At 37.3% G+C, this 23436-nt stretch overlaps 5 protein-coding genes and 1 long non-coding RNA gene across 7 annotated transcripts in view; 2 read left to right on the forward strand and 4 right to left on the reverse strand.

Annotated features, from left to right (window-relative positions):
- LOC130987205 (uncharacterized) overlaps positions 1-23436 on the reverse strand; it is a 698101-nt gene that overhangs the window by 420821 nt on the left and 253844 nt on the right. The gene's annotated exons all lie outside the window — the stretch shown is intronic.
- On the reverse strand, positions 81-3238 carry LOC130987170 (pollen receptor-like kinase 4). The gene is made up of 2 exons (XM_057910814.1): positions 2297-3238; positions 81-1434 (listed from the first exon to the last, which is right to left on the reverse strand). The coding sequence occupies exons 1-2, from the start codon at positions 2943-2945 to the stop codon at positions 230-232; spliced, it is 1854 nt and encodes a 617-aa protein (XP_057766797.1). The 5' UTR covers positions 2946-3238; the 3' UTR covers positions 81-229.
- LOC130987199 (uncharacterized) lies at positions 3613-6433 on the reverse strand. The gene is made up of 2 exons (XM_057910848.1): positions 5743-6433; positions 3613-4143 (listed from the first exon to the last, which is right to left on the reverse strand). Exons 1-2 carry the CDS (start codon positions 6200-6202, stop codon positions 3719-3721), a joined length of 885 nt encoding a protein of 294 aa, XP_057766831.1. The 5' UTR covers positions 6203-6433; the 3' UTR covers positions 3613-3718.
- Positions 8357-10557, forward strand: LOC130987210 (gamma-glutamylcyclotransferase 2-1-like). Its single transcript, XM_057910858.1, has 7 exons — positions 8357-8712; positions 9115-9191; positions 9505-9561; positions 9651-9707; positions 9789-9829; positions 9923-10074; positions 10162-10557. Exons 1-7 carry the CDS (start codon positions 8604-8606, stop codon positions 10335-10337), a joined length of 669 nt encoding a protein of 222 aa, XP_057766841.1. The 5' UTR covers positions 8357-8603; the 3' UTR covers positions 10338-10557.
- On the forward strand, positions 16941-17538 carry LOC130987222 (uncharacterized). The gene is made up of 2 exons (XR_009089617.1): positions 16941-17235; positions 17347-17538. It is a non-coding gene; the product is annotated as an uncharacterized LOC130987222 (long non-coding RNA).
- Positions 18659-22070, reverse strand: LOC130987193 (COP9 signalosome complex subunit 5a-like). Its single transcript, XM_057910840.1, has 6 exons — positions 21629-22070; positions 20723-21004; positions 20483-20630; positions 20249-20331; positions 19168-19245; positions 18659-19038 (listed from the first exon to the last, which is right to left on the reverse strand). The coding sequence occupies exons 1-6, from the start codon at positions 22034-22036 to the stop codon at positions 18949-18951; spliced, it is 1089 nt and encodes a 362-aa protein (XP_057766823.1). The 5' UTR covers positions 22037-22070; the 3' UTR covers positions 18659-18948.

The raw sequence follows: 23436 nt of genomic DNA on the forward strand, positions 1-23436 counted from the left end.
TATCAACTCCCTCCCCACCTAGTAATAAACCTCTACAAAACTTACTTCTTTCACACCAATTCATTTCTGATCTTTCTGCATGCATCCAAACCAACAAACGAAAAACAACCCTTCTATTATTCCCCACAACTTAAAAAAACCAAACATACAAATAAAAAAAACAACCTCCTTTAAAAAAAAAAAAGAATACATATAAGAACGTAAGTTTATCCATAAACTACATTAACCCTCAGCCCGCCCTCGAAAACGAGAAGTCCTCATCCGTCATGGCCCTCGACGAGGAGTAGCCGTCGCCCTCGCTCGCATACGACGAGTAATCATCATCGCTCTCCCTCTCCTTCAACTCCTCAATCCTCTCCGCCGCCTCCTTCATCTCCCACCTCTTCCCCACATCCCACTCGCAGCAGCACATCCCGATCTTGAGTAGCCGCAGCATTTGGCCCTCGCAGTTCCTGGCCATGCTCATCTCCTTGTCGAACACCTCCCCCGTCCACTCCTCCCTCACCACCGAGTTCACCCACGTCGCGAGGTCGGCGCTCGCCCCCCGCCCGCTCTTCAGGTAGTCCGCCGGAAACCGCCCCGTGAGCACCTCCAGTATGAGGATCCCCAGCCCCCACACGTCCGTCTTCCGCGTCACCCCCATCGCCTCCGGCGACTTGTACGCCACCATGAACTGCTGCGCGTGCTCCCTGTTCATCACCGGCGCCAGCGCGTAGTCCGACACCACCGCCTCGAACGCGTCGTCCAGCAGCACGTTGGAGGATTTGAGGTGGCCGTGGGGGAGGGCCAGCGCCGGGAACTCCTGGTAGAGATGCGTGAGCCCCCTGGCGACGCCCTTGATGACGCGGAGGCGCGTGGGCCAGTCGAGGCCCGGCTGGCCCGGGCGCCGCTTGCCGTGGAGGTGGCTGGCCAGGCTGCCGTTGCTGACGAAGTCGCTGATGAGAAGCTTTTCGTCCTTCTTGTAGTAGAATGCGACGAGGGGAAGGAGGTTGGGGTGGGAGAGGCGGCCGAGCTTGGACATGTGGCGGTGGAAGTCCTCTTTTCCGACGTTGGACATGTGTTTGAAGCGGCGGACGACGTGGGGATGGCCGGTGAGAAGCACCGCTTTGTAAGAAGAGCCGAAGCTGCCGCTTCCTAAGACCTCTGCGGATGCCTTGAGCAGATCTTCGAGCTCGAATCTGTCGCGCCCGCTGCGGACGAATTGGAGCTTCCCCTTCTCGTCTGTGGCCACTGCTTTCTCTGTTTTGGCTTCTCCCAGGTTTACTGATTTTTGGGATTTCATTGGCCGTGATCGCCTGCGGCACCATATCAGGATGAGGATGAAGATTATTACGACGGCTGCGGCCGCGGCGGATGCTGCTGCGATGAACGCCGGTTTCTTGTACCATTTCTTCGGACATGGAGCTAGAGGAGGACCACATAGCCCGAGGTTGCCTGTCAAATTAATGCACGTCTTCATTGAGTTAGTTTAGATCATCCCAAAATAAATAAATAAATTAAGTTGCAAACAAGATACAACAATGATCTTATTTAGCGTTCAGGAAAGGTATACTACATTTTATTTTTACACACTCTTTCCTTAAATTTCAATTTTACAAATTCTACTTATTTACCAAAAGACCACCTCAATTCTTATAATTCAACCTCAAGTTCAACCACTTATTTTTATACGGTGAAATCCTTTATTCACTACATACATATACTATTTTATTAAAACTCGTAGCCAACACAATGTTGTATACTCTCTGGACAGAGAAAGTATAAATTGGGGTAATTGGGCTTAAAAGCACAAAATTTCTCACTCGATCATGGTTTCGCATTTGAATTAAAAAGTCTGCATTTAAATACATAAACTTTCAATTTTTCAGATTTTTGACGCAATTGTCAATTTTTTGAAAAATTGATGTCATTGTGACTAGTTGAAGTGACAAAGTAATGTCATTGTGACTAGTTGAACTGACATAGACATCCAACTATACTGTTTAGTATGTTGATCATTTTAAACTATGTAGACATTTCTGGTGTCCATATCATCATTAATTTGAGGGAAATTGACGATTGTGTAAAAAATCAGACAAATTGAGTTTACAGATTATCCAGTAAGCTAATGATGCATAAGAAGTTGACCTCTCTTGCATTATTTGGCATCAACGTGCATCCCATTTTACTTAAATATTCTCTTCTTACTTCACCAACCTTTTGTTGTTATGAGATACAGATTTCATGGATGCAAGTTTGATTAAATTTAAGAATGATGTAACAATTAAAAGTATAAAAAAGGCAAGAAATTTTTTACCAAAAAACATGGAAGCATCCTCATGACTGAGCACATCAGGGATGGAGCCGTGAAGCCTATTGTTGGCGAAATTAGCCGTCAAATTCTCCTGCCAAAAATCAGGTATCTTCCCCACGAACTGGTTGTTCTGCACCGTGAGATTCAGCAACGACGACATTCTCATTAGAGAAGTTGGGATTTTGCCTACAAACGCATTGTTTGCCAAATCCACTTGCTTCAGTGGATTCATTCCAATGAAGGCCTTATCAGGAATTTCGCCACTGAAATTGTTGTTGCTCAGAAACAGTCGCCTCAGCTTCCCAAGCTTCTTGATATCACTTGGAAACGGCCCCGAGAAGCTGTTGTTGAAGAGGCTGAGGCTGAAGAGAGGCAACGCGGAGAGCGAATCCACGTCGATCTTGCCACCTAACCCCATGTTATCGAGCTTCAGTCCGTTGAAAGTGCCTTGTTTACAGAGGACTCCAGTCCATGAAGATGTGTTTCCACTGCACAAAGCTACTGAATTGGTCCAATTCTGCAGCAGAGTCTGTGCGTTAGTGAGGTAGCCTGCGAAGCTGAGCAGACTCGCCCTGTCGTCGGATGATGATGGAAGAGCACACACAGACAGCATGAAGAGGATCAAGAACCAAGAATGAGTGGTGGGCGCCATGCTATGTTTGTTGCATGAGATTTTGGGATGTTTTTTTGAGGTTGTTTCCTTGTAATGAGTAATGAATGATGAAGGATTACAAGAGATGAGCAAGAGGGGATTTGGCTCGAGATCATAAAGAGATATTGGGGTGGACAAAGTCGGCCAAAGAGATGGATGATTAGCTGTTCTCGGCCGGCTTGCTTGTTTTCTTTTTTATATCATGTATATATATATATATTTTGCTGAGTTTGAATTGGCAATAATGTGTATTTTTTCATTGTAAAGAGTGATTGATGGTTTCACTGCCTTTATTAGTTGTCAATTCTCTAGCATGTACATTAACTTTGGATGTTTCTTTCCTTTTCTTTTATTCTCTTTTTTATGGCATAAACATAAAATATTTTATTGATAAGTATGTATACATGATTCTTTAATGTAATAAGATATGAGACGTAACGTTGTGCATTGGTTACATAATATGCAGAATAAAACAAGACTGAAATGAAAGATTATGATCTGTGGTATTTCATGAGACACATTTGTCATATTTGCCGATGATTCCAACTCTGATTTTGGAGCTATACTTTTAGCCTCTTTCATGAACAGTAATAAAAGGTGGAAAATCCAAGAAATTTATGGTACATAATAGTAACATTTTTTTTTCTCTGCAGTAAATCATCAGTCGGGAAAAAAAAACAAAATTCTATTTCTTTAACCTGGTTTCAAGAATATTTGTTTAGTGCAGAGCTGCATCTGATGCTATATATACAAAATCAAGAAAAAATCGAAAATCAGTTGCATTTCTGGACTAAGTCACAAAGCTGATTAAGAGTGGTTGAGATATTTCCAAGGCAGTCTATAAGCTTATCGCCTTGGCGTCTAGTAAAATCGATTTGAACAGCCTCAGCATTCTTCAAACCTGCCAACTTGTAGTCCACATCATCGGCTAGGTTTCCTTCCAAGATCGCGTTGATCTGCAGCGCGTTCTCCCACAGCATCATGGCCATTGTTTGCTCTTCCGACTCTGTTTGCTCTTTCAACTCTGTACTGATCTCCTCGGGCGAGCTCTCAACGACGTTGTTTGTGTTCTTGACCTCTTCTTGCTTGCTGGAAGATTCTTCGTGCGGTTTCTTTGTGCTCGTGAAGTATCCCCAAGGATTTTGCGTTTCAAGTCTGCGCTTTTGACGCTTCATCCTGCATCTCTGTTTCTTGGAACCTAATTGTGAAACAATGTTTTAGATATAGTAAATGTGCAACTTGAAAATAAGTTTGTTGTGTAATTATACCTAACCCTCAAAAACCTCGAGATAATATAAATGATGTTCATTGCTTAAACTTAAACTAGTTTTGATTAAATGTGAAGCATTATGTGTGATGACACATTGAAGAATAAGCACCAAGCAGAAGAATAGGAACCACTCAAGAATGGAAGACAAACTTTCTAGATTACATCTACCAGCTTCAGTAAGGAACAAAAGACAAGGACAAGAAAACCAATCAATAGAGTTTGTTTTTCTTTGATGACCGAATATATAGATTGGAATGCGACTGAAGGCATACAGCACTAGCCTGGACAAGAATCAGGAGTTGTTCAACATTAAGTGTAACTGATAAAAAACAGAATATCTACATAGAAATAAACGAAACTTGAGCTCATTAAGCCATAAATAACCACCTGAACAATGAGTTTCACCACTGCATATGAGTAATGTCACCACCTCCACCACTCACCCACGCCATGCAAACTCTCCAATTATATTGAGTGAAAGAAGTGAAAGAACGCGCGCATAAGAAAGAAAGCCAGAAGTAACAGATTATAATAATCAATTCATATTTATAACAAAAGAAACATGTTGTTTATGCCTCTTTCTTTCAGTATGAACTAGAAGAACATAGAAGGATTATTTGGAACTCCAAGATGCTTTGATTTTCCTAGAGAATATAGGTTTCTCAAGTTAGTGATATGATCCATACTAGATCTTACCAACTGCCCATTGTACCTCCTCCACATTCTTGACATGAAACTCCAAGGGAGACTACGAGATTTAGTTTGAAATGCAAAATAGAAAGCAATTCTTGAAATCAAACTAATAAAAATCCAAACTTCCTTTTTTAGTATACCTAGATTTATGTCAATATACCTTTTCAAGAAACCCCAATCATCCAAACCATGATGCATAAACATCTTAAAGTTTGATATTTAGGGCACATTGGTATTCACAAAACCAAAAATTCATATTTTAGAATCATCTTGAAACTGAATTCTCTCCTCGAACACACTCAAGGAGGATTTATACCAAAATCTATCTAAGCAACACAATTCCATTTTAAATTGCTACACAACAACAGAATCAGCTTCCACCATCCCTAAACAACCAACTCAAGATACCCTCTTAATCTAGATGTCATATATTGGCTCACTAATCAGCCTTTAGATTTTGCTGAAGATCAATGAGTTAGGGTTTAACAGTTGAATTCAAATTTCATCGTTTAAAATAATAAAGGCTTGAGCACTCTCACTCTACCAGCAACAAACAAAACATTTAAGCACAGTATAGATTATATCATAGTCATGCAACTTAGCTTCTTACAGGCTACAAATTCCATCTTATAATTTTGTATTTTATAAAGAGCTCCACAAATTCAGCCATGAAGAATAACTCTTCAACATTTCAAGTTAGAGCAATCGAGATTATTGCAAATCGCACAATCTATTGCATAATTGGAAAGTAACAAACATAATAATTCACAAAAAATCGAAAACAAAACAGTCTAATAAAAGAGTGAAGCAAAAAGAGGGAAAAAAAATATATACCTGTTTCAAATAGTAACTTAGTCAATTGCCCCTGCGCTTCCGGATCGGAATCCGGATCAGTTTCCATAACTACTTGCTCTTCTTCCTCCTCCACCACCGTCGCATCGCCGTCCTCCTCCTCATCAGCTTCTCCGCCGCCGTCATTCCTTTTTCCGTTGGTAGAGACACACTGATCGACGGCGGCGTACAGCTCAGCTGGAAACGACCGATCCGGCGGCTCTCCTTGTTTAGCCCGTCTGTAGGCGGTGAGCATCGCGTCCCACTTGCGCTTGCACTGATTCAAGTTGCGGTTGACGTCGAGCGCGTTGCAGTTCTCGACGATCTGCTGCCATTTTTGGAAGGAGGGGAGCGTGGCGCCCCACTCCGACTCGATGGCGCTGATCTCGTTGACCAAAATTAGGGATTCCTCCACCGTCCAGTCCGGAGCGGCCTTGGACCGGGTGCGGTGCGATTCACCCATTTCTTCAAGCTTATTTTAATGGAGCTCAGCTACTGCTCAACACAGTGGCAGTGGCCGCCTACCGCGTACCGCCATTATCGATATTTATTCATGCTTTTCTCATAATAGATTTATTTATTTTTTATTTATTTGAGATCGAATTTTCTTATTTTTGTGAGAAAAAAAACTGTGATTAAGAAATATTCTGCGCATACCACGGATCCCGTCATCTACTATGGAGGATCGCGCACTACAGTAGTTGGCAAAATTGAGTTTATTTAATTTTAGAATAATATTATTTCTAAATTACTATCTTTTTCAATATTTTAATTTCTCAATGCATTTTATAATTTCAGGAGAAAAATATTCTCATCGAGAGTGCGACATTATCAATTTATCATACATTTCTGCAAATGCATCAGAAATACACCGACCGATGGTAATTACACTCAAATAATTGACCAAGTTATTCTCATTTATGTGTTTTCTTTATATATATAGATGCGCGCTCCAGTGAGACCCTCTATTTTTCGTGTAACATGAGTACAATGAATAAGACATATAATACTAATGAACAAAACGTATATCTAATGAACAAAATGTATATACTGATGAAAAATAAAATTTAAAAAATTCGTAATGAATAAGACATATATACTGATGAACAGGGCCGTATATACTGATGAACAATGCAGTATATAATGACGAATAACAAAATTTAAAATATTCTGCTCCCTCCAAGATTCGAACCCTGCGAAAAAAAATCACCCTCCAGATACAATATCAGCCATAGGATTGATAAAATAAACTCACCAGATCATGCCCTAGATCTCACTAAAATTAGGGAGTCTCATTGGAGCGGCCCCCTATATATATATATATATTCACATTTATGTGTTTGCAAATTTCATAATCTGATTTACCATAACGACTGTCTATATTCAATGAACTGAAGCTAAATTTTAGTTGTTCAGAAACGCATTACACATTTTGATATTCTATATTTACAATTGAAACTTCAGTAGATAATCAATGTAAGTAATTTATTGGTCCATAGTATATTTATGTATTTATAATAAATTCTGTTAAATGAATATTGGCGACATGTAATTTAGTGGCAGTCTACAGAGAAAACGTTTTTACTTGTAACACACAATATCTAATGGTTTTAACCCGTAAATATCTCCAGATCACTTGTTTCAACCAAAATCTTTCTTTAATAAGACTAATTATATAGACGTCTTTCCAAAATGTTTGATCTATTAAAAACAACTCATTAGTTTCTTTTTTTATGATAAAAAAGATCATTAGTTTCTTAAAAATCTAGTTTGGATAAGTTTGATTCTCCGTATCAAGGTGGTATTTAATTACATAATTATCTCTTTAATATTATATAGACAACGAACAAAAAATTAAAACCAGTTCAATATACTTCAAAACATTAAACAAAAAAAGAAACAAACAAATCAACCACAATAATAATAAAGCGGAATCTCGCAGTAAGGGCCAAAGCTGTAAGGAATTAATGCCCGGTGCCAAAAATTTTGGATTCGAATCTCATATAATGCGACCTTTAAATTTTTTATTTAATATTGTTAATTTATAGAAAAAAAAAAGAAGCAAAATCTTGCCCTAATAGATCACTTAATTCTCTATAAAGTAATTAAATTCATGTTTAAATTCTACACTTTCATCTTTTTTATTTTAAAAAGAGGTCCATCATAGTCTATACTGAATGATATACCTCAATTATTCAAGAACACAAATTGAAAAAATGATAGCAATTGTGAAAATTATGTGTGAAATAAGAGATAACGTTAAAAATAGAGTATGTATAAATTTGAGAACAAAAAAAAGGTATGCATAAATATGGGGAACGGAGATAATAATAACAAAAAAAGAAATAGGAAGATCAAATGCATACACAAAAAATAATGCGAAAACCTAATTATATTTCCTAAAAATCTCAAGAACCACCGAATGAAACAGTTTTTTTTTTAGAAGCGAATGAAACAAAGTTGAAAAAGAAAAATTGATATTCAACTAAACATGTCAACCACTTAACTACATAACATAATACGCACGTGACGCGACAGCACCGACTTCTGCAATATGTCAATTCTTTTTTACTATTTTATTTTTTATTTTAAAGCGTTACAATTTCAATTCTACTATAAAACCACCCCTTCGATTTCATTCCCTCACCTCCCTCCTTGAACACAAACAAACAATTTTGCAGAGAGAGAGAGAGAGAAATCTCAGTTGATTTCAATCTCTCCCTCTATTATCCATTTCCATAGTCGCCTGCTGTAACAACACATCATCTTTGAGTTCCTGCATTGCCTTTGATCCTACTCGTTTACCCTTAAACTCACACTATCTGAATATTTACTTGGATAATTAATCTAAGAAAAGAAGAAATATGGTGCTCTGGGTTTTCGGGTATGGGTCATTGGTGTGGAACCCTGGATTTGAATATGATGACAAAGTGATTGGCTTCGTCAAGGAATACAGGCGCGTATTTGATCTTGGTATGCTTTAATTTATTCTTGTTATTTGTTTGTTTCCATTTTTTCCTGCATACGAATTCCATTTGTGAGGAGAGGAATGAGACTTGGTGGGGATAATGCCATGGTTTATGTGTGTGAAATCTGTGTGTTTAATATTAGTATAAATTTGTTGAAACCCTTTTTACTTTCGCTCAACTTTTTGAGTTGGGGCTTTTTTGGGTTTGCAATTTGTGCTAGCACATGTTGTCTCGTTGCAATTGGCTTACGCTCTGCAGCTGAAATGGATTTTCAAGTAAAGATTTCGTGATTCATTTTATTTTAGGTGTTTAGAGTTAAGAGTTTATTTGCTGATAAGGGATTTTTTTTGTTTTTTTTTTTCCCTTCCTGTTTTTCTGATTCTTTGTTTAATTCAATGTGATTCAGCCTGCATTGATCACAGAGGCACGCCTCAGCACCCTGCTAGAACATGTACATTGGAGAAAAAACAAGGATCTCTCTGCGTAAGTTCATTTCTTGATTTTCTCTGTGTGTGTGTGTGAGAGAGAGAGAACTCGAAATGCCTCCATTAAGTAAGTGTTCACTTTTCTTGAAAGAGTTGGTTTACTTTCAAAGCTTGGTGTTATTTAACTATTGGTAATATTTTGAGAGTGCAATTTGTGTTCTATCTCTTACGCTATCATAAAAACATGCAAACTTGTTTTTTCTGTTCTACTATTATGACCAAGAAGGTAAGAACTTCCTTTGCTATGGTCACTTATGTTGTACTCCATAGTTTCTTGCATATTTGTGAATTCATATTTCTTGTTAATGTAGTGGGGTGCTGCCTATTGTGTTCGCGGAGGGCCAGAGAAAGAGAAGGCAGCAATGGCGGTATGCTCTTTGCTTCATCTCTTTGGTCACAATATATTATTGCCTCACGAAGCGATCAAATCTTTTGATTTCATCCGTTGTAATTTCAGTATCTGGAGAAAAGAGAATGTGAGTATGATGAGAAAACATTGGTAGATTTCTACAAGGTGAGTTGTGCTCAAGCCCTTCGAGCTTTCTAAGGCAAACCTCGCGGTGTTTTGTTGACATGTTGGTTTCTTCAACTCCAGGAAGGTGAATCTGAGGTGCCCTTGCTCACTGGAGTCATAGTGTAAGTAATTTGTCGCGTTTCTTCCTTTCCACCTATCTCGGAACAAGCTGTTTTCTGAGGCTAATTAATAAACATCGGTTGTCTGAAATATAGGTTCACTTCCACTCCGGATAGGATATCAAATAAGTACTATTTAGGGCCTGCTCCTTTGGAGGAGATGGCAAGGCAGATCGCGACGGCCTTTGGACCTTGCGGGAACAACAGGGACTACCTCTTCTCCTTGGAGAAGGCCATGTTTGACATTGGTAATTAAATCCTAGAATTATCGAAAATATAAAAGACTCAAATTGCGTTCTGGATGATTTACATATATATGTATGTGTGTCTGAAAGGTCATGAAGACGACTATGTGATCAAGCTAGCGAATGAAGTGAGGAAGGTGCTGGGAATAGTGAGTGTCGTGGCGAAGGAGAAGAAGTTGTCCGCTCCATCCCTTGTTCCTCTAAAGTCGAGCTTGTCGCCTCTGAAACTAGCACCGTTGCCTGAGGCCATCGCCATGGATTCTTGAAAGCTGCTTACAACTTAACACAGGTAACAGTTGAAAGTTGAAGCTTTGTTTTCTGTAACAAAGTTGCTTTCTGCTGATTTAGGTAAGACTCTTTTTTTATCTTCAGATTTTCAACAGAATAAAGCTAATAGAGTATTGAGGCAAAAGGATCCTTGTTTTGCCTAGAATTTATGTTATTTCCATCACCAAATAATCAAATGAAATTCCACTTTTTTGTTCAGCTTTATTTTCCTTTTTAACTAATGTGTGTATTTTCAATTCTTATGTTTGAGTTGCATGAGTAACTATTTTTTTTTTTTTCAAAAAAATTGTTACAACCAAAAAAAGGAAAAAATCCACTCACACTCTAGCTTCTAGGGTGACTCGAACCCCCGACCTATTGGTTGGAGAAACGTCTTACCAACAGACTGAGCTTCATCGTCTGCATGAGTAACTAATGTGTATATTTTCAATTCTTATGTTTGAGTTGCATGAGTAACTATTTTTTTTTTACCAAAAAATTCGTTACAACCAAAAAAATGAAAAAATCGACTCACACTTTAGCTCCTAGGTGACTCGAACCCCCGACCTATTGGTTGGAGGAGAAGCGTCTTAATAACAGACTGCACTTGGTCGTCTGCATGAGTAACTATTATTATGTCTGAAAAAAATAAATCACAATACTTGAATAGAAGTCAAAATTGAATCGCTTCATATAAAAAATAATGCTCGCCATTTCATCATTGCATAATACGATGACTTTACGATCTAGGTAAACCAAATAAGTTGGACAGCGGTACTAGATAAGCTAAAAGAAAAGAATTGTTTTCTTCAATTAAAAAGACTTCATTGCTAATAATTATAAAATTATCATCATTTTTTTTTTGAGAGAATAAAATTGTCATCTTTTGTCCAATACATTTTGAATTTTTTATAATTAGGATCATTCTAAATTTTCAGCCATCAAATTTTACGATACGATATTTTTTTATTTCCACAAAGATATACTATTATCTTTAACCTGAGTTGGGATCATTGATTCTATGATTCAGATTTGTTTGCATGCTTTAAACTTATTTTATTGTAGTAAGGGTATGATTGTAATTTAATTGCTATGAAATATGGAAAAAATTACTCCCTCCGTCCCAGCCCAATAGGCTCGCTTTTCTTTTTGGGACGTCCCACTCCAATAGGCCCAGTCTAAAAATAGAAATAATTAGGGCTCTAATTAAAATTATAACGCCCCTAATTAAAACTCTAAAAATTCTCACAATTCACTCGGCCACTTTTCCTTCTCCCCTCTCATTCTCCTTTCTTCCGCCGCTGCCATTTCCACCGATGAGCGCCGCTGCCATTTCCACCGCCTCCACCGCTCTCCTTCTCCCCTCTCCCGGCCATGGCGGTCTTCTCCCCTCCAGATCTCGGAACCTCTAACAAATCGCCTCTTCTCCACCCGTCTTCTCTAGCGGTCTTCTTCTACCTCTGCCACCGTCTTCTCCATCGCGTGTACCGCCTCCACCGCCTCTACCCTCCACCTTCTCCACCGCGTCTTCGGTCTCCACCACCGCCATCCGCCTCGCACATCGGGAATTCCAGATCTGGTGAAGGAGATGATGTGGTGGCTGAAATCGCTGATTTTTTGATGGGGTTGCAGATCTGGAATTTTTTCTTTCTCAAAGTTTGATTTAGGGTTCTTGATTTGGTAGAATTTAGGATTGTTGCTGAAAGTTTCGTTCTTGATTTTTTGGAGTTCAAAGCTTAGTCCAGATTTTCAAGTCAAAGATCTCTCTTCTCCTCCTCCAGATCCCGGCGACTTCATTCCTCCACCCAAGTCACCATTCTCTCTTCAATTTCCGACGACTATCCAGAACTCCGCCCACCTTCCTCTCCTCAATTTTCGGCGACAACAGGGCGTGCGCCACCCCCCCTCCCCTTCTCTTCTTTCATTCGTCCTTAATTTGAACATCAATTTTTCGATTTTCTGGAAGCATTAAACAAAGTTCTTTGTGACTATGGATTTTGAACATCAATTTTTCTTTATGTGATTTATGTTGAGGTTTGTCGAAGGTTGTTCTTTGTTTGATCTGCATTACTATCTAATTGCTTAATTTAATTGTAAAGTAAAGGTGTGATTAAATGTTTAATTGGTGTGGAACCCACCTTTTTTCTTCCAAATAGTGTGTTTCTTAATCTCCGTGCCGAAAGGAACTGAGCCTATTAGGCCGGGACGGAGGGAGTACTATGCAAATGATATTATACACAAATATGCATATGAGATTAATTGCACATACATATGAGGATTAATTGGTTCCATAATTCAAAAACAATTGTGGATTAGTATGAAAGAAAGCAAATGATTAATATATGAGATTGATTTGGTTGGAGTTTGAGTGAGAATAAGAAAGACATGCGGGAATGAGAGACATACATATTTATGTTTTAATCTATTTGCAAATGTACAGATTTCTGTGAAGTAGTATACTAGCATGACTGCCTTTTTCTTCGATTTTCGTCAAACTCCGATGTAAACCACTTCCACCCTATCCCCTCGTCGGTGTTGCACCTGCATTTCTTGAGCAACTGTTGCCGGTCATACGAATTCCGGTAAGATTTAAAATGTCCTCCGCCTCGTGCTCATCGCGATGCCACGAGAGATCGCTTTTCAGTAGCATTGGTGGAGAGAAGAAGAAAATGAACACCATTTTGCCCCTCTGCAATTTTTTTAAGAAATACATTGTGATTCAAATTTGATAAATATTACGTACTCCCTCCGTCCACTAATTCATGTCCTACTTTCCTTTTTGGTTCGTCCATCAATTCATGTCATATCCATTTTTAGTAATTATTTATACATTGTTTAATTGGTGGGTCCCTCCCAATAAACAATACAGTATATTTTTTCTCCACTCAACTAATAAACAATAGTATATTTTTTCTTAAAATCTGTGTTTCCTCCCCTAGGTCATGAATTAGTGGATCAATAAATCTATGCAGCCATATTGTGGCCACCCACAAACTAATATAATAAGGACAATCTTGATAGGTAAATTGTGGGTGGCCACAATGTGGCCGTTTAGCATTACTCTTAATTATAACACATTTTCACCACTTTCAATACTAATTATAACATTTTTTTCTCTATTACCAATACACTTAACAACTTTTCTTTAAAACTCGTGTCGCCTCTTAGACTATGTTTATCAGCAACCACCCAACCATCTTCAATATTTAATTCATTTCTCTCTCTTCCACATCACTAATATTCATCCCAACCCAACCACCTCTATTTTTGTTGATTTATCAATGACCACCCCAACCCCCAACCACAACATTATATATAATTATTTTATTATTATTTTTAATCATAATAATTTTAGTGATATTAAATACTCCCTCCGTCCCTGAAATAAGTTCCTCTTTTTTCATTTTGGGACGTCCCACAAATAAGTTCCTCTTTCTTTCTTTCTATTTTTGGACAACTACCCCACCACTAAAATACTTTATTTATTCTTACTTTTCACTTTTTCACCACTCTCAATACTAATTATAACACTTTTTCACCTTTTCACCACTCTCAATACTAATTATAACATATTTTTTTCCACTATCAATACACTTTACCATTTTCCTTAAAACTTGTGCCGTCCCCAAAGAGGAACTTATTTTGGGGATGGAGGGAGTATAAATTAAAATATTTAAAAAATTAAAATAAAAAATAACAAAATAATAAAAATTTAAATTACGACTAACAAAAAATATAAATTACAACAATTCAAACTCGAAATAGAAAAAAAAAAAACTATACATACTAAGCATTTAATTATCATCGTCAAACTTTTTCCATATATGCTCGATCAAGTCATTTAATAGAGAGCTGTGAGCTTCTCTATTGCGAAGTTGGAACCTAGTTCTCATATAGCTCGCTAGGCATACAATCCTATCTCGGATAGCTGCTCATAGCTTTTTCAAACACCTCATGGTGAGTAAACTTAGTTTTACCATAAATTGTTTGAGCTGCTTTCTCGATATCTTCTTTGGACTGACCGCTCGTTCGTCGCCCATAAGCTTTCTTGTATGCAGCAACCCACAAAGTTATATTTTTGTTGAGGCGTTTGAAACGTTGCCTCAATGATTCCAAGGACCTTGGACCTCCAATTTCTGGATTATTAATTAGCACGACTTTGCTCATACATATCTGCAACACTTTTTCAAAATGACTTACTATTTTGGTTTCTGCCAACAATTGGATTGTTACTGACAAAGTACCAAGCAGACATTAGGGATATATCTTCTATATCAGTCCAACTTTGCGCATTGTTGGAAGGGTTTGCAGAAAATTTTTCAGAGGTTTGGTGATATTCGGAAATAGGAGAATCAGTTGGATTATGCGAGAATTCTAAATTCATAGCATAATCAAACTATGAGAATTCATTGGAGCTTGGAATATCACCAAGATTTGGATAATAGTCTTGAGAGGGATTGAAATTTTGAGAGTTGAAGAAAGAATTAGGGTAAGCATCGGTTCTGTTCGATGCAAAATCGAACCAAAAACTCAAAATCGAAAATCGAACCGATGGTTAAAATTGGAACCGAACCGCACCAATTGGGGGTCCAGAACCGAACCGAAACCGAACCGATAAAACCATCGGTTTCGGTTCGGTTCGGAACCGAACCGAACAATGCAATTTATTTTATTTTATTTTTTTCAAAAATATCAATTAAAAATTGTAAAATAATGTAAAATACACAAATTTCAAATGTCAAATCCCCACAACATGAACATGATAAATAATTATATATTATAATTGTGAATTAGGGTTTTAGTTTTAGGTTAAAAAATTAGAAAAATAATTATATATAATAAAATATTAATATGTATCGGTTCGGTTCGGTTTAAAACCGAACCAAAAAATGGAAACCGACACCAAATCGAAAATTTTCGGTTTTTACTTTTCAAAATCGAACCAATTGAATTGGGACCGAACCGCACCAATCCAGTTCGGTTCGGTTCGATTATTAATTATGGTTCGATTTCTGCTCACTCCTAGAAAGAATTATTGCCTAGATCCATTGAAAAATAGAGAAAGAAATACTAGTAGATGTTATATGTAGAGAGGGGAAATTGAAGAATTTGAAGGTGTGTTCAAATATAGTAAGAGAGGTCTCTATTTATAGAAAATGAAAAAATATAAATTTTGATATATATATATATATATATATATATATATTAATATTTTATATAAAAGATATACTACTTGTTTTTATTAATTATCCTAACAAAATCTGCTCAACCAATTAAATAATGACAAGTGTTAAAATATCATTAGTTCATATTTGAGGAGAGAGAGAGACCGAACCTGGTCTCTGTTTTTCCAAGTTCGACCATGGTCTCATTTTGCCTTATCAATTGGTTTTTTTTTTTTTTTGCTTTACTGATGTGGCAGGGACCTGATCTCCCATTTTATAACCGATAATGATAGTATTAGATTATCTTTATCAACAACCAACACAAACCCAATATTTTAATAAAAAAAATTATTTATCTCTCTTCTACATGTATAACCTATAATTCAACAACTTTTATGCTTTATCAATGACCTATTTCAACCTAAAATATATTTACTTATATTATTATTTATTATGACACTTGTGTCACATGTCATCCCAACAATAAAGGTTACTAAAAGTTGGTGAAGTTGGTCTCCACTTTATTTACATTTTAACATTTTTTTTAACTTTTCTTTTTTGTCTTGTAGTGATGACCATCCATGACCGGTTATGAATAAAAGTGGTCTTACTAATAAGTTATTTGGGGGACGAAGAGAGTATTATCGAATAACAAATATTTATTATATAAATTAAATTTAAAGTATAAATTACGTCCTAATAAAAACACTATAAATTCACTATGAAACATATAAAATTTTGCTACTCATAGACTTCGAACACCTAGATCACATGTTCATTCAATATAATATTAAATTTATCATAAATCTTCATAATTTAATGGTTGAATCATTTATGTATAAAATATTTATGTATCATAAAAAGCGTCATAGATAGTAAAATTTTCAACTTTTTTGAATTTAGGGTTAAGGTGCAAATCCACCCCTGAAGTAGAGACCCCTATAGCGTTTACCTCCTCATTCTCGATCTTGGCACAAACACCCCCCCTCCCCCCCCCCCCCTAGTCCAAAAAAGGGTGCAATTAAACCCAGACCTCTAACGCCGTTAAACGTTTGGGTTTAATTGCACCATCTACTTCAGGGGTGGATCTGCACATTAACTCTTTTTTTTTTTAATTTCGACAACCAAGAGATTGGGCGCGCCGCGCGTGTGAGCTGACAATGTGCAAATCGGATCCGATGAGTAAAAGGGCGGCTAAGTTGATGCCGGAGGTGAATTGCCGAAATTAAAAAAAAAAAAAAAGTTAAAGTGCAGATCGACCCCTGAAATAGATGGTGCAATTAAACTCAAATGTTTAACGGACGTTAATGGTGTTAGAGGTCTGGGTTTAATTGCACCATTTTCTTGGATTGTGGGGGGTGTTTGCGCCAAGGTCGAGAATAAGGGGCTAAACGCTATAGGGGCCTCTACTTTAGGGTGGGATTTGCACCTTAACCCTTGAATTTATAATTTTTAAGGGGAGTTCATAATGTTTGAGAGTGAATTCATAATAGACTTATTTTATACCATAAATCTTATTTATATACTAATAAACACTCTTATATATACATATATCAATTTAAAATATTTTAGAATCTAGATACAAGTTGGCCTGGGAAAAGAGATGAATCAGAAATTCGGTGGCGGGAAGCAGCCGACGGGAACTCCATCGTTGGCATGGTCATCCGTCGTCGTCGTGGCGTCGCTACTCGCCGGCGCTTCGATTGTGCACAACATTTACAAGCCTAATCTGGTAAACCCCCTTTTCCCTTGCCAAATTGTGTGTGTCTACAATCTGCTCGACGAAATGCCCCACCCATGATTTTCTGACTTATCGTAAAAATTCCATCTCTTGTCTCTGCAGAAAATCCCTCCAACGGAAGACGTCGATGAGCATAAGCAAGAAGAAGGCCAGAAGCTATAAACCATGCTTTCAAGATTTGATTTTTTTTATGTGAGTTTCAGTAAGAAATTTTCTTTGACGATACCATGACTGAATGTGATTGATTTTTCAGCTATTTCATAGCAGAAACAATTAATGAAACGCTTATGATTATGTTCTTGCAGTGTATTTTGGGCATGAAACTAGGAAAAGAATCTTGAAGAAACGCCATTTTCGTTATCACAAAACCTTATGCAGCAAGACCCTATCACACTTGAATCCGTGAAAGCATTGATTTTCAACTCATCTAATCATTATCAACTTGAAGACATACATTGATATCCACGAAACTATTGATTTTCAATACAAATGCGATGTAATAACTATATTAAGGATTTCCAAAATTCCAATCTATTTTAATAAACAATAGATTTAACTCTACTATTTTTATCTATCAAAGTTAATCCTCATAATAAACGCACTTTTAAAAGTATTAAGGACTACAACGTAGCGAAGATTTTGAGGCCACTTCTAAGAGGGTGTTTGGCTAAACTTATTTTAAAGAGCTTATAAGCTCTTACAACTTATAAGATGTAGTTTTTTGAGAGTTTATAAGTTGTCAAAGTGTTTGGGTAATTAAGTTATGTTTCAAGAACTTATAAAATGTAATTTTTTGAGAGTTTATAAATTGTCAAAGTGATTGGATAATTAAGCTTATAAGCTAGATAGATCTTTCTTGTTAGAGGGAGAAAATTTTAGTTAGAGAGAAAAAATCGAAAAGAGATAAAATTGGAGTGATATATGATAAAAATAAAAAATCATAGTTGAATTATTTTTGTAAAATGAGTATTGCTTATAAGATAACGAAGAAAAAGTAAATTGAGGTAGATGAACTTTTTCTTTGAGGAGCTTATAAGCTCTTTAGAAGATTATTTTACCAAACACTTTGAAGTAACTTATAAGCTCTTAAACAGCTTATAAGCTCAGCCAAACACCTCAAAGTGTAAGTTCCAACATAAATCAATTGAATTAAATATGTAAAATAATTTGATAAATTCAAAATTTACTATAGATATTTATCAGAATTGTGTGAAAATTTTCGTAGGGAATCCATTTGTGCCACGAAATTGACTGTGCAGTTGAGTTGAGGAACAAGAAGGCGATGATAGATGTCAACCTTTTTCATATCTATTCGACAAGAAGGCGATGATAGAAGTCAACCGTTTTCATATCTATTCACTCTAATCGAATTAACAATATTTGCTTTTTAAAAAAAGAAATAACGAACAAGAAGTAAAGAGCTCGAAAAATCATGCATTCGCTGCTTCTATAATAGATAGATACAACTAAAACCACCTCATGAAGCCTAATAACTTAAGCCCTTTCACTACCAAAGTGTGAGACCAAATTCTTTTTAGAGAGAGCCAATACAACAAGAAACTCAGCAAATACATATCACTGATTTTAAAGAAGCAATAATAAGAGAGAGCCTCCATTACCAACACCTCAATACCATCTTTCCACAAGTCTAGTTGTGGCAGAGCAAGTGAACGATCCACGCAACTGAAAAAATTCATCAATGGCTCAGGATTCAATCATAGGTTCAGGACCGGATGACTCTGCTTGAGATCCATGGGACTGATTCACCGAATTAAAAAGGATATCCTTGATAACCTGGAATACGACAAAAAAAGGCGCTGATAAGTCCCAGATCCAGTCTATTTTGGATCACAATTAGAACTTGGATGTTATTTTACTGGGAGAGGGATCCGATGGTTGAGAGGAGACGGGGGTTTCACTTACCTGTGACATCAATCCATGAACCTGCTCTACAGTTATCTTGGCACTATCACGAGTTATCTTGCTGAGTTGAGATTCTTCCTGCAAACAGGAAGCAGATAGAGCCACTTTTAAGAAATATTGTGACCAGAAAAGTGGCAGCCCACGTTCAGTTGCTTACATAAGTCCCCACCTTGAATACAAAAAATAAGAGAAATCTATAGACAGAAAATGTAAAGCATTAATCCTGAATCAGTCATCCTCACCCTCACACATCTCCATTTAGAATTGCGATATCCCTCTTTCAGTTGCATTACTCGGAAGGGATTATTCAAAATTGTTAATAAGCATATTGAAACATGAAACCAATTGGATGCATTCAAAGATTTTACGGTTTCCAATTTTCTGAATTTTAAAAACTTGATGATTAACATTCTTTAAGCTGATAATCGAGCTTTCTAAATGGCAGACTGATTGAAACTCAGTCAATCTGAAGATTGGATTTCATTATTGCAACATAGACAGGGAATGCTCGACTTTCATTTTCTTTGAATCAATCAAATCAGGCCCAGCGGCATTTAGTTAGCAATACAAGTCAGCATCCTCTGTTCTTAAAAGATTTCAACTGACACAAACTTAGAAGCTAGGCTGGTTTTACCATATGACTTCAAAGATTAACTAAAATGAAATGAGAAAGGAACACACAGTTGTTGACAAAAGGAAACAGTGGACAACTGATATGTGACTAAGATAACTCTTTTCCCTCAATCACAAAAGAATGAAGACTATAAACCCCAATTAGTTAAGTAGATTGAGCAACAGGGGTTTATAATAGTTCAAACTTGTCTCCTTATAGACACAATTAAAAAGGGCGAAAAATTTCCACAAATCTTGTGTTTGAAGATGTTGAAAACATTGGTGAGTGGTAACACCATCATGTGATGAATATCAGCCAATATATACATGTCCCTAAGAAAAGGTTTGTAAATGAATTATGTGAACTGATGATGAGGTATCTTATAAGCTAAAAGGGCCACATAAAACAGTATGAAACAACATGAACATACTCAAACTTTGGACCATGATTCATGAGAATACTACTAACCTCCTTCTTCCTTTGAGGAGCTGCTAACAAGGATCCAAAGCGTGAATGAGACAGCTGATTCTCAGCTTGCTCTAGTTTCTCAGCTGTATGAAATCAGAAGCACAAGTTAGTAGAATAAACTTACATAACATCCATCATCTTGAAGGTCCTAATATCCAGGCAATGACTAAAAGGACAGCTTTGCATTTAACAAAAATGATATTGGAAAGATTCAGTAATCAAATATAAAATTACCCAAGTCTGATATTTGACCAGCAACATAGTCTCCGTTACCAAGCAAAGGAGAAGAAGAAAGGGTGTTTACCCAATACTTATTCCATAGTAGATCCAATAGATGACAATCAAGAGAAGACTTGAAATATGTGACATCCAATGCATAGTACTGCAAAATCAAGACTTGGTTAGTACACCTGATTCTGCTGAGTGAGCTTCTAAAACAAGATAACACGTGCGCACACACACACATATTATCACCTGTTTACAGTGCACACCGAAATCTTCAATTTTATTCAAGGGGATCGTTTGATACTCAGAGACCGGTTCATCTGGGGGTTTGTAACCTTCTGGATATGTCCTGAAAGCACCGATATCTACTTTTCCAGCAGAAACAGTCCTTGTCGGATCAATAACAACTGCAAGAAAGGGCTCCTGGTATTGCTGGTTTAGCATTTGTGTGGTGACATCTATACCAGAAAGCCAACATCCATAACCAGGATGGGAATGATACCATCCTACCACATTCTCTGGCCTACCAGCCTTTTCCCCCACCAAAACAAAAAGATAAATAAATGTCAGACAAATCAAGGTAAGAAAAGACCACCAAGGGATGTGTGGAGCAAGTATAAGCAAATTACATTATTATCAATAAAATCTAGACATAAAACTTAACTGCAAAAGAAAATGGTGGTATATAGTACTTTAAACAGCATGAATAAATGCAACACCGAATTATGTGGCTGTCACTTCAGGGAAGAGAATGGAAGAAACATAGTGTATATAGTATCAAAGAAGACAATAAGGGATTTGGAACTAAAATGGATCAACATAAGTAACACACCCGCGCACACACACAACTTCAATTAAACGTCAACCAGCAACTTCTACGTTAATCACACAGGATTATTCATCATCTGAAAAAATCTCAGCTCAATCAGACAACACATAATTTCACAATTTGAGAAAAGGGATAACCATACTAGTGCATAACTTTTCAAATACCGCCACAACCACCACCAAAGTTTCACAAGTTATAACTTGAATAATCACTACCACACAATAAATTGTAAACGTAACCGAAGCTAGTAGCAAAACTTGAAAATTCACCAAATCGATCAAAATCCGTAATAAGAAAAACAAATTAAAGGCATTGAGCACACTAACCTCTTTCGTAGTCTGCGAATATTCAACCATATACTCATAGGCATCAGCCTGCGCATTAACCCTAGTCTCGGTGCCCTCAACGGGTAGGGCAAAAGCGTCCATGACGATAATGGCGTCGCCGTCGGTCTTCCCCTGCATAAGCCCCATGACCTCAATCGTGCCGCCGGAGCGCGCGTGGACGACCATCTTGAGGAGAGCGAGAGCGGAGATCTTCACGCGCTTGAAGTAGTGGGGGTCGTTCGCCCACGGCTTCTCCTGCTGGAACTTGGCCTGCGCCGCTTCGTCGAAATAGAAGATCGCGTCGGACGCGGCGGAGGAAGAATCGGCGGCGTCGGACGCGGCGGAGACGATGTTGTTCTCCAGCTCCCAGGTTTGGCGCGCGATTGCGGAGGAGGAAAAGGGATCCATACCTGAAGCCAAGGTCGAGTCTGAGTGAGTGCACACTCCTAAACTAAGCTAAAACGCCTCTTTTCAGAACCAGGCCAGCTGTTCAAATCGCCACTCAACTGTTGAACCGGTCACGAACCGGCGGAACCGTGGTCAACGGTTCCGAACCCAAACCGTTGAACCGGCGCGGTTTGGCCAAAATTTGAAATTCAAATTTCCAAATTCAAATTTGTTTCTTCCATTCCCACTTATAAATACCCCAAACTATAATCCATTTTCTCACGCCTTCCTTGCTCTCTGCAATTTCTTGTCTTATATTTTCCTCTTTTCCCTTCACTTGAAATGACTTCTTCGAATTCTCGTCGTAACGATAAGAGCAAGAAAATTGATGTCAATGTGAATGCAATTGTTGAAGGGAGACCGTGTGGGGCTCGTGGTATTGTCATACAAGACTATCCACGAGATGATTACTATGATGACGACGATAGTTCATCACCAACGGAGCAATTTCGAAAAATACGCAATCAACGGTACATCGCGACCAAGCATGCTCCATCCAAAGATAAAGGTAAACAAACTCAAATTAATTTCAAGCCCCACGAAAATCCAAGTAAGTTTGAAATTTCTTTGTTTAAATATAATGACGTTGTTGCAAGGGAAGTAATGGCTAAATTTGTTGCTACCGAATCACTTGTTTTTCAATTTGCCAATAACACGCGTCTTGAAGATAGTACTAAAATTGCATATATTCCTAGTGCTAAAAAAATCTCACGAGCAACCATGACTAGGACTATTGTTAAATTAGCTAAGAGATATAAAATAAATTTGCGAACTATGTTGTCTCAATTATCACATAGAGTTTCTATTTGTTGTGATATTTGGACTTGTGCTTGGCAAAGAAATTCATATATGAGTATTACCGTTCATTGGATTGATCAAACTTGGAATTTGAATAAACGTGTTCTATGTTTTAAGAAGTTTAACTGCTCACATAGTGCTGAAAATATTGCCTTTATTATACTTAAAATATTACAACAATTTAAGTTGACCGAAAAAATATTTTCTATCGGCTTTGATAATGCTAGTGCTAGTACGGCTAGTGTATCATCTTTAATTGCAGCATGTAATCCAACTTTAGAAGGAAAATATTTTCATACTCGATGTATCTGTCACCTTCTTAATTTATGTGTTCAAGATGGATTAAGAATATTAGATAACTCGATTAAGCCAATTAGAAAAGCTGTAGAATTGTTGCGTGATAAACAAAAATTGCATAGGACATGGCTAAAATTTTGCAAGGCAAAAACAGGACGTAGTAAATGCTTTAACATTGATGTATGCACTAGGTGGAATTCTACTTACGAGATGTTACAATCTACGTTTGAATTTAAGGATTTATTGATTGAGTTTTTTACAACTGA

The sequence above is a fragment of the Salvia miltiorrhiza genome, chromosome 5 (genome assembly GCF_028751815.1).
Source record: "Salvia miltiorrhiza cultivar Shanhuang (shh) chromosome 5, IMPLAD_Smil_shh, whole genome shotgun sequence".
Lineage (NCBI taxonomy): Eukaryota > Viridiplantae > Streptophyta > Magnoliopsida > Lamiales > Lamiaceae > Salvia > Salvia miltiorrhiza.

Bases quoted from the DNA above. Each gene is read 5' to 3' on its own strand.
- LOC130987199 (XM_057910848.1), bottom strand. From the start codon at position 6,202: ATGGGTGAATCGCACCGCACCCGGTCCAAGGCCGCTCCGGACTGGACG. The intron at 4,144-5,742 runs GTATATATTTTT...TTTCACAATTAG, and splicing joins TAAGTTACTATTTGAAACAG to GTTCCAAGAAACAGAGATGC.
- LOC130987170 (XM_057910814.1), bottom strand. From the start codon at position 2,945: ATGGCGCCCACCACTCATTCTTGGTTCTTGATCCTCTTCATGCTGTCT. The intron at 1,435-2,296 runs GTAAAAAATTTC...TTAATTTGACAG, and splicing joins GGATGCTTCCATGTTTTTTG to GCAACCTCGGGCTATGTGGT.
- LOC130987210 (XM_057910858.1), top strand. From the start codon at position 8,604: ATGGTGCTCTGGGTTTTCGGGTATGGGTCATTGGTGTGGAACCCTGGA. The intron at 8,713-9,114 runs GTATGCTTTAAT...AATGTGATTCAG, and splicing joins CAGGCGCGTATTTGATCTTG to CCTGCATTGATCACAGAGGC. The intron at 9,708-9,788 runs GTGAGTTGTGCT...CTTCAACTCCAG, and splicing joins CATTGGTAGATTTCTACAAG to GAAGGTGAATCTGAGGTGCC.
- LOC130987193 (XM_057910840.1), bottom strand. From the start codon at position 22,036: ATGGATCCCTTTTCCTCCTCCGCAATCGCGCGCCAAACCTGGGAGCTG. The intron at 21,005-21,628 runs GTTAGTGTGCTC...GTGGGGGAAAAG, and splicing joins ATTCGCAGACTACGAAAGAG to GCTGGTAGGCCAGAGAATGT. The intron at 19,246-20,248 runs GTTAGTAGTATT...TCCTGTTTGCAG, and splicing joins CTCCTCAAAGGAAGAAGGAG to GAAGAATCTCAACTCAGCAA.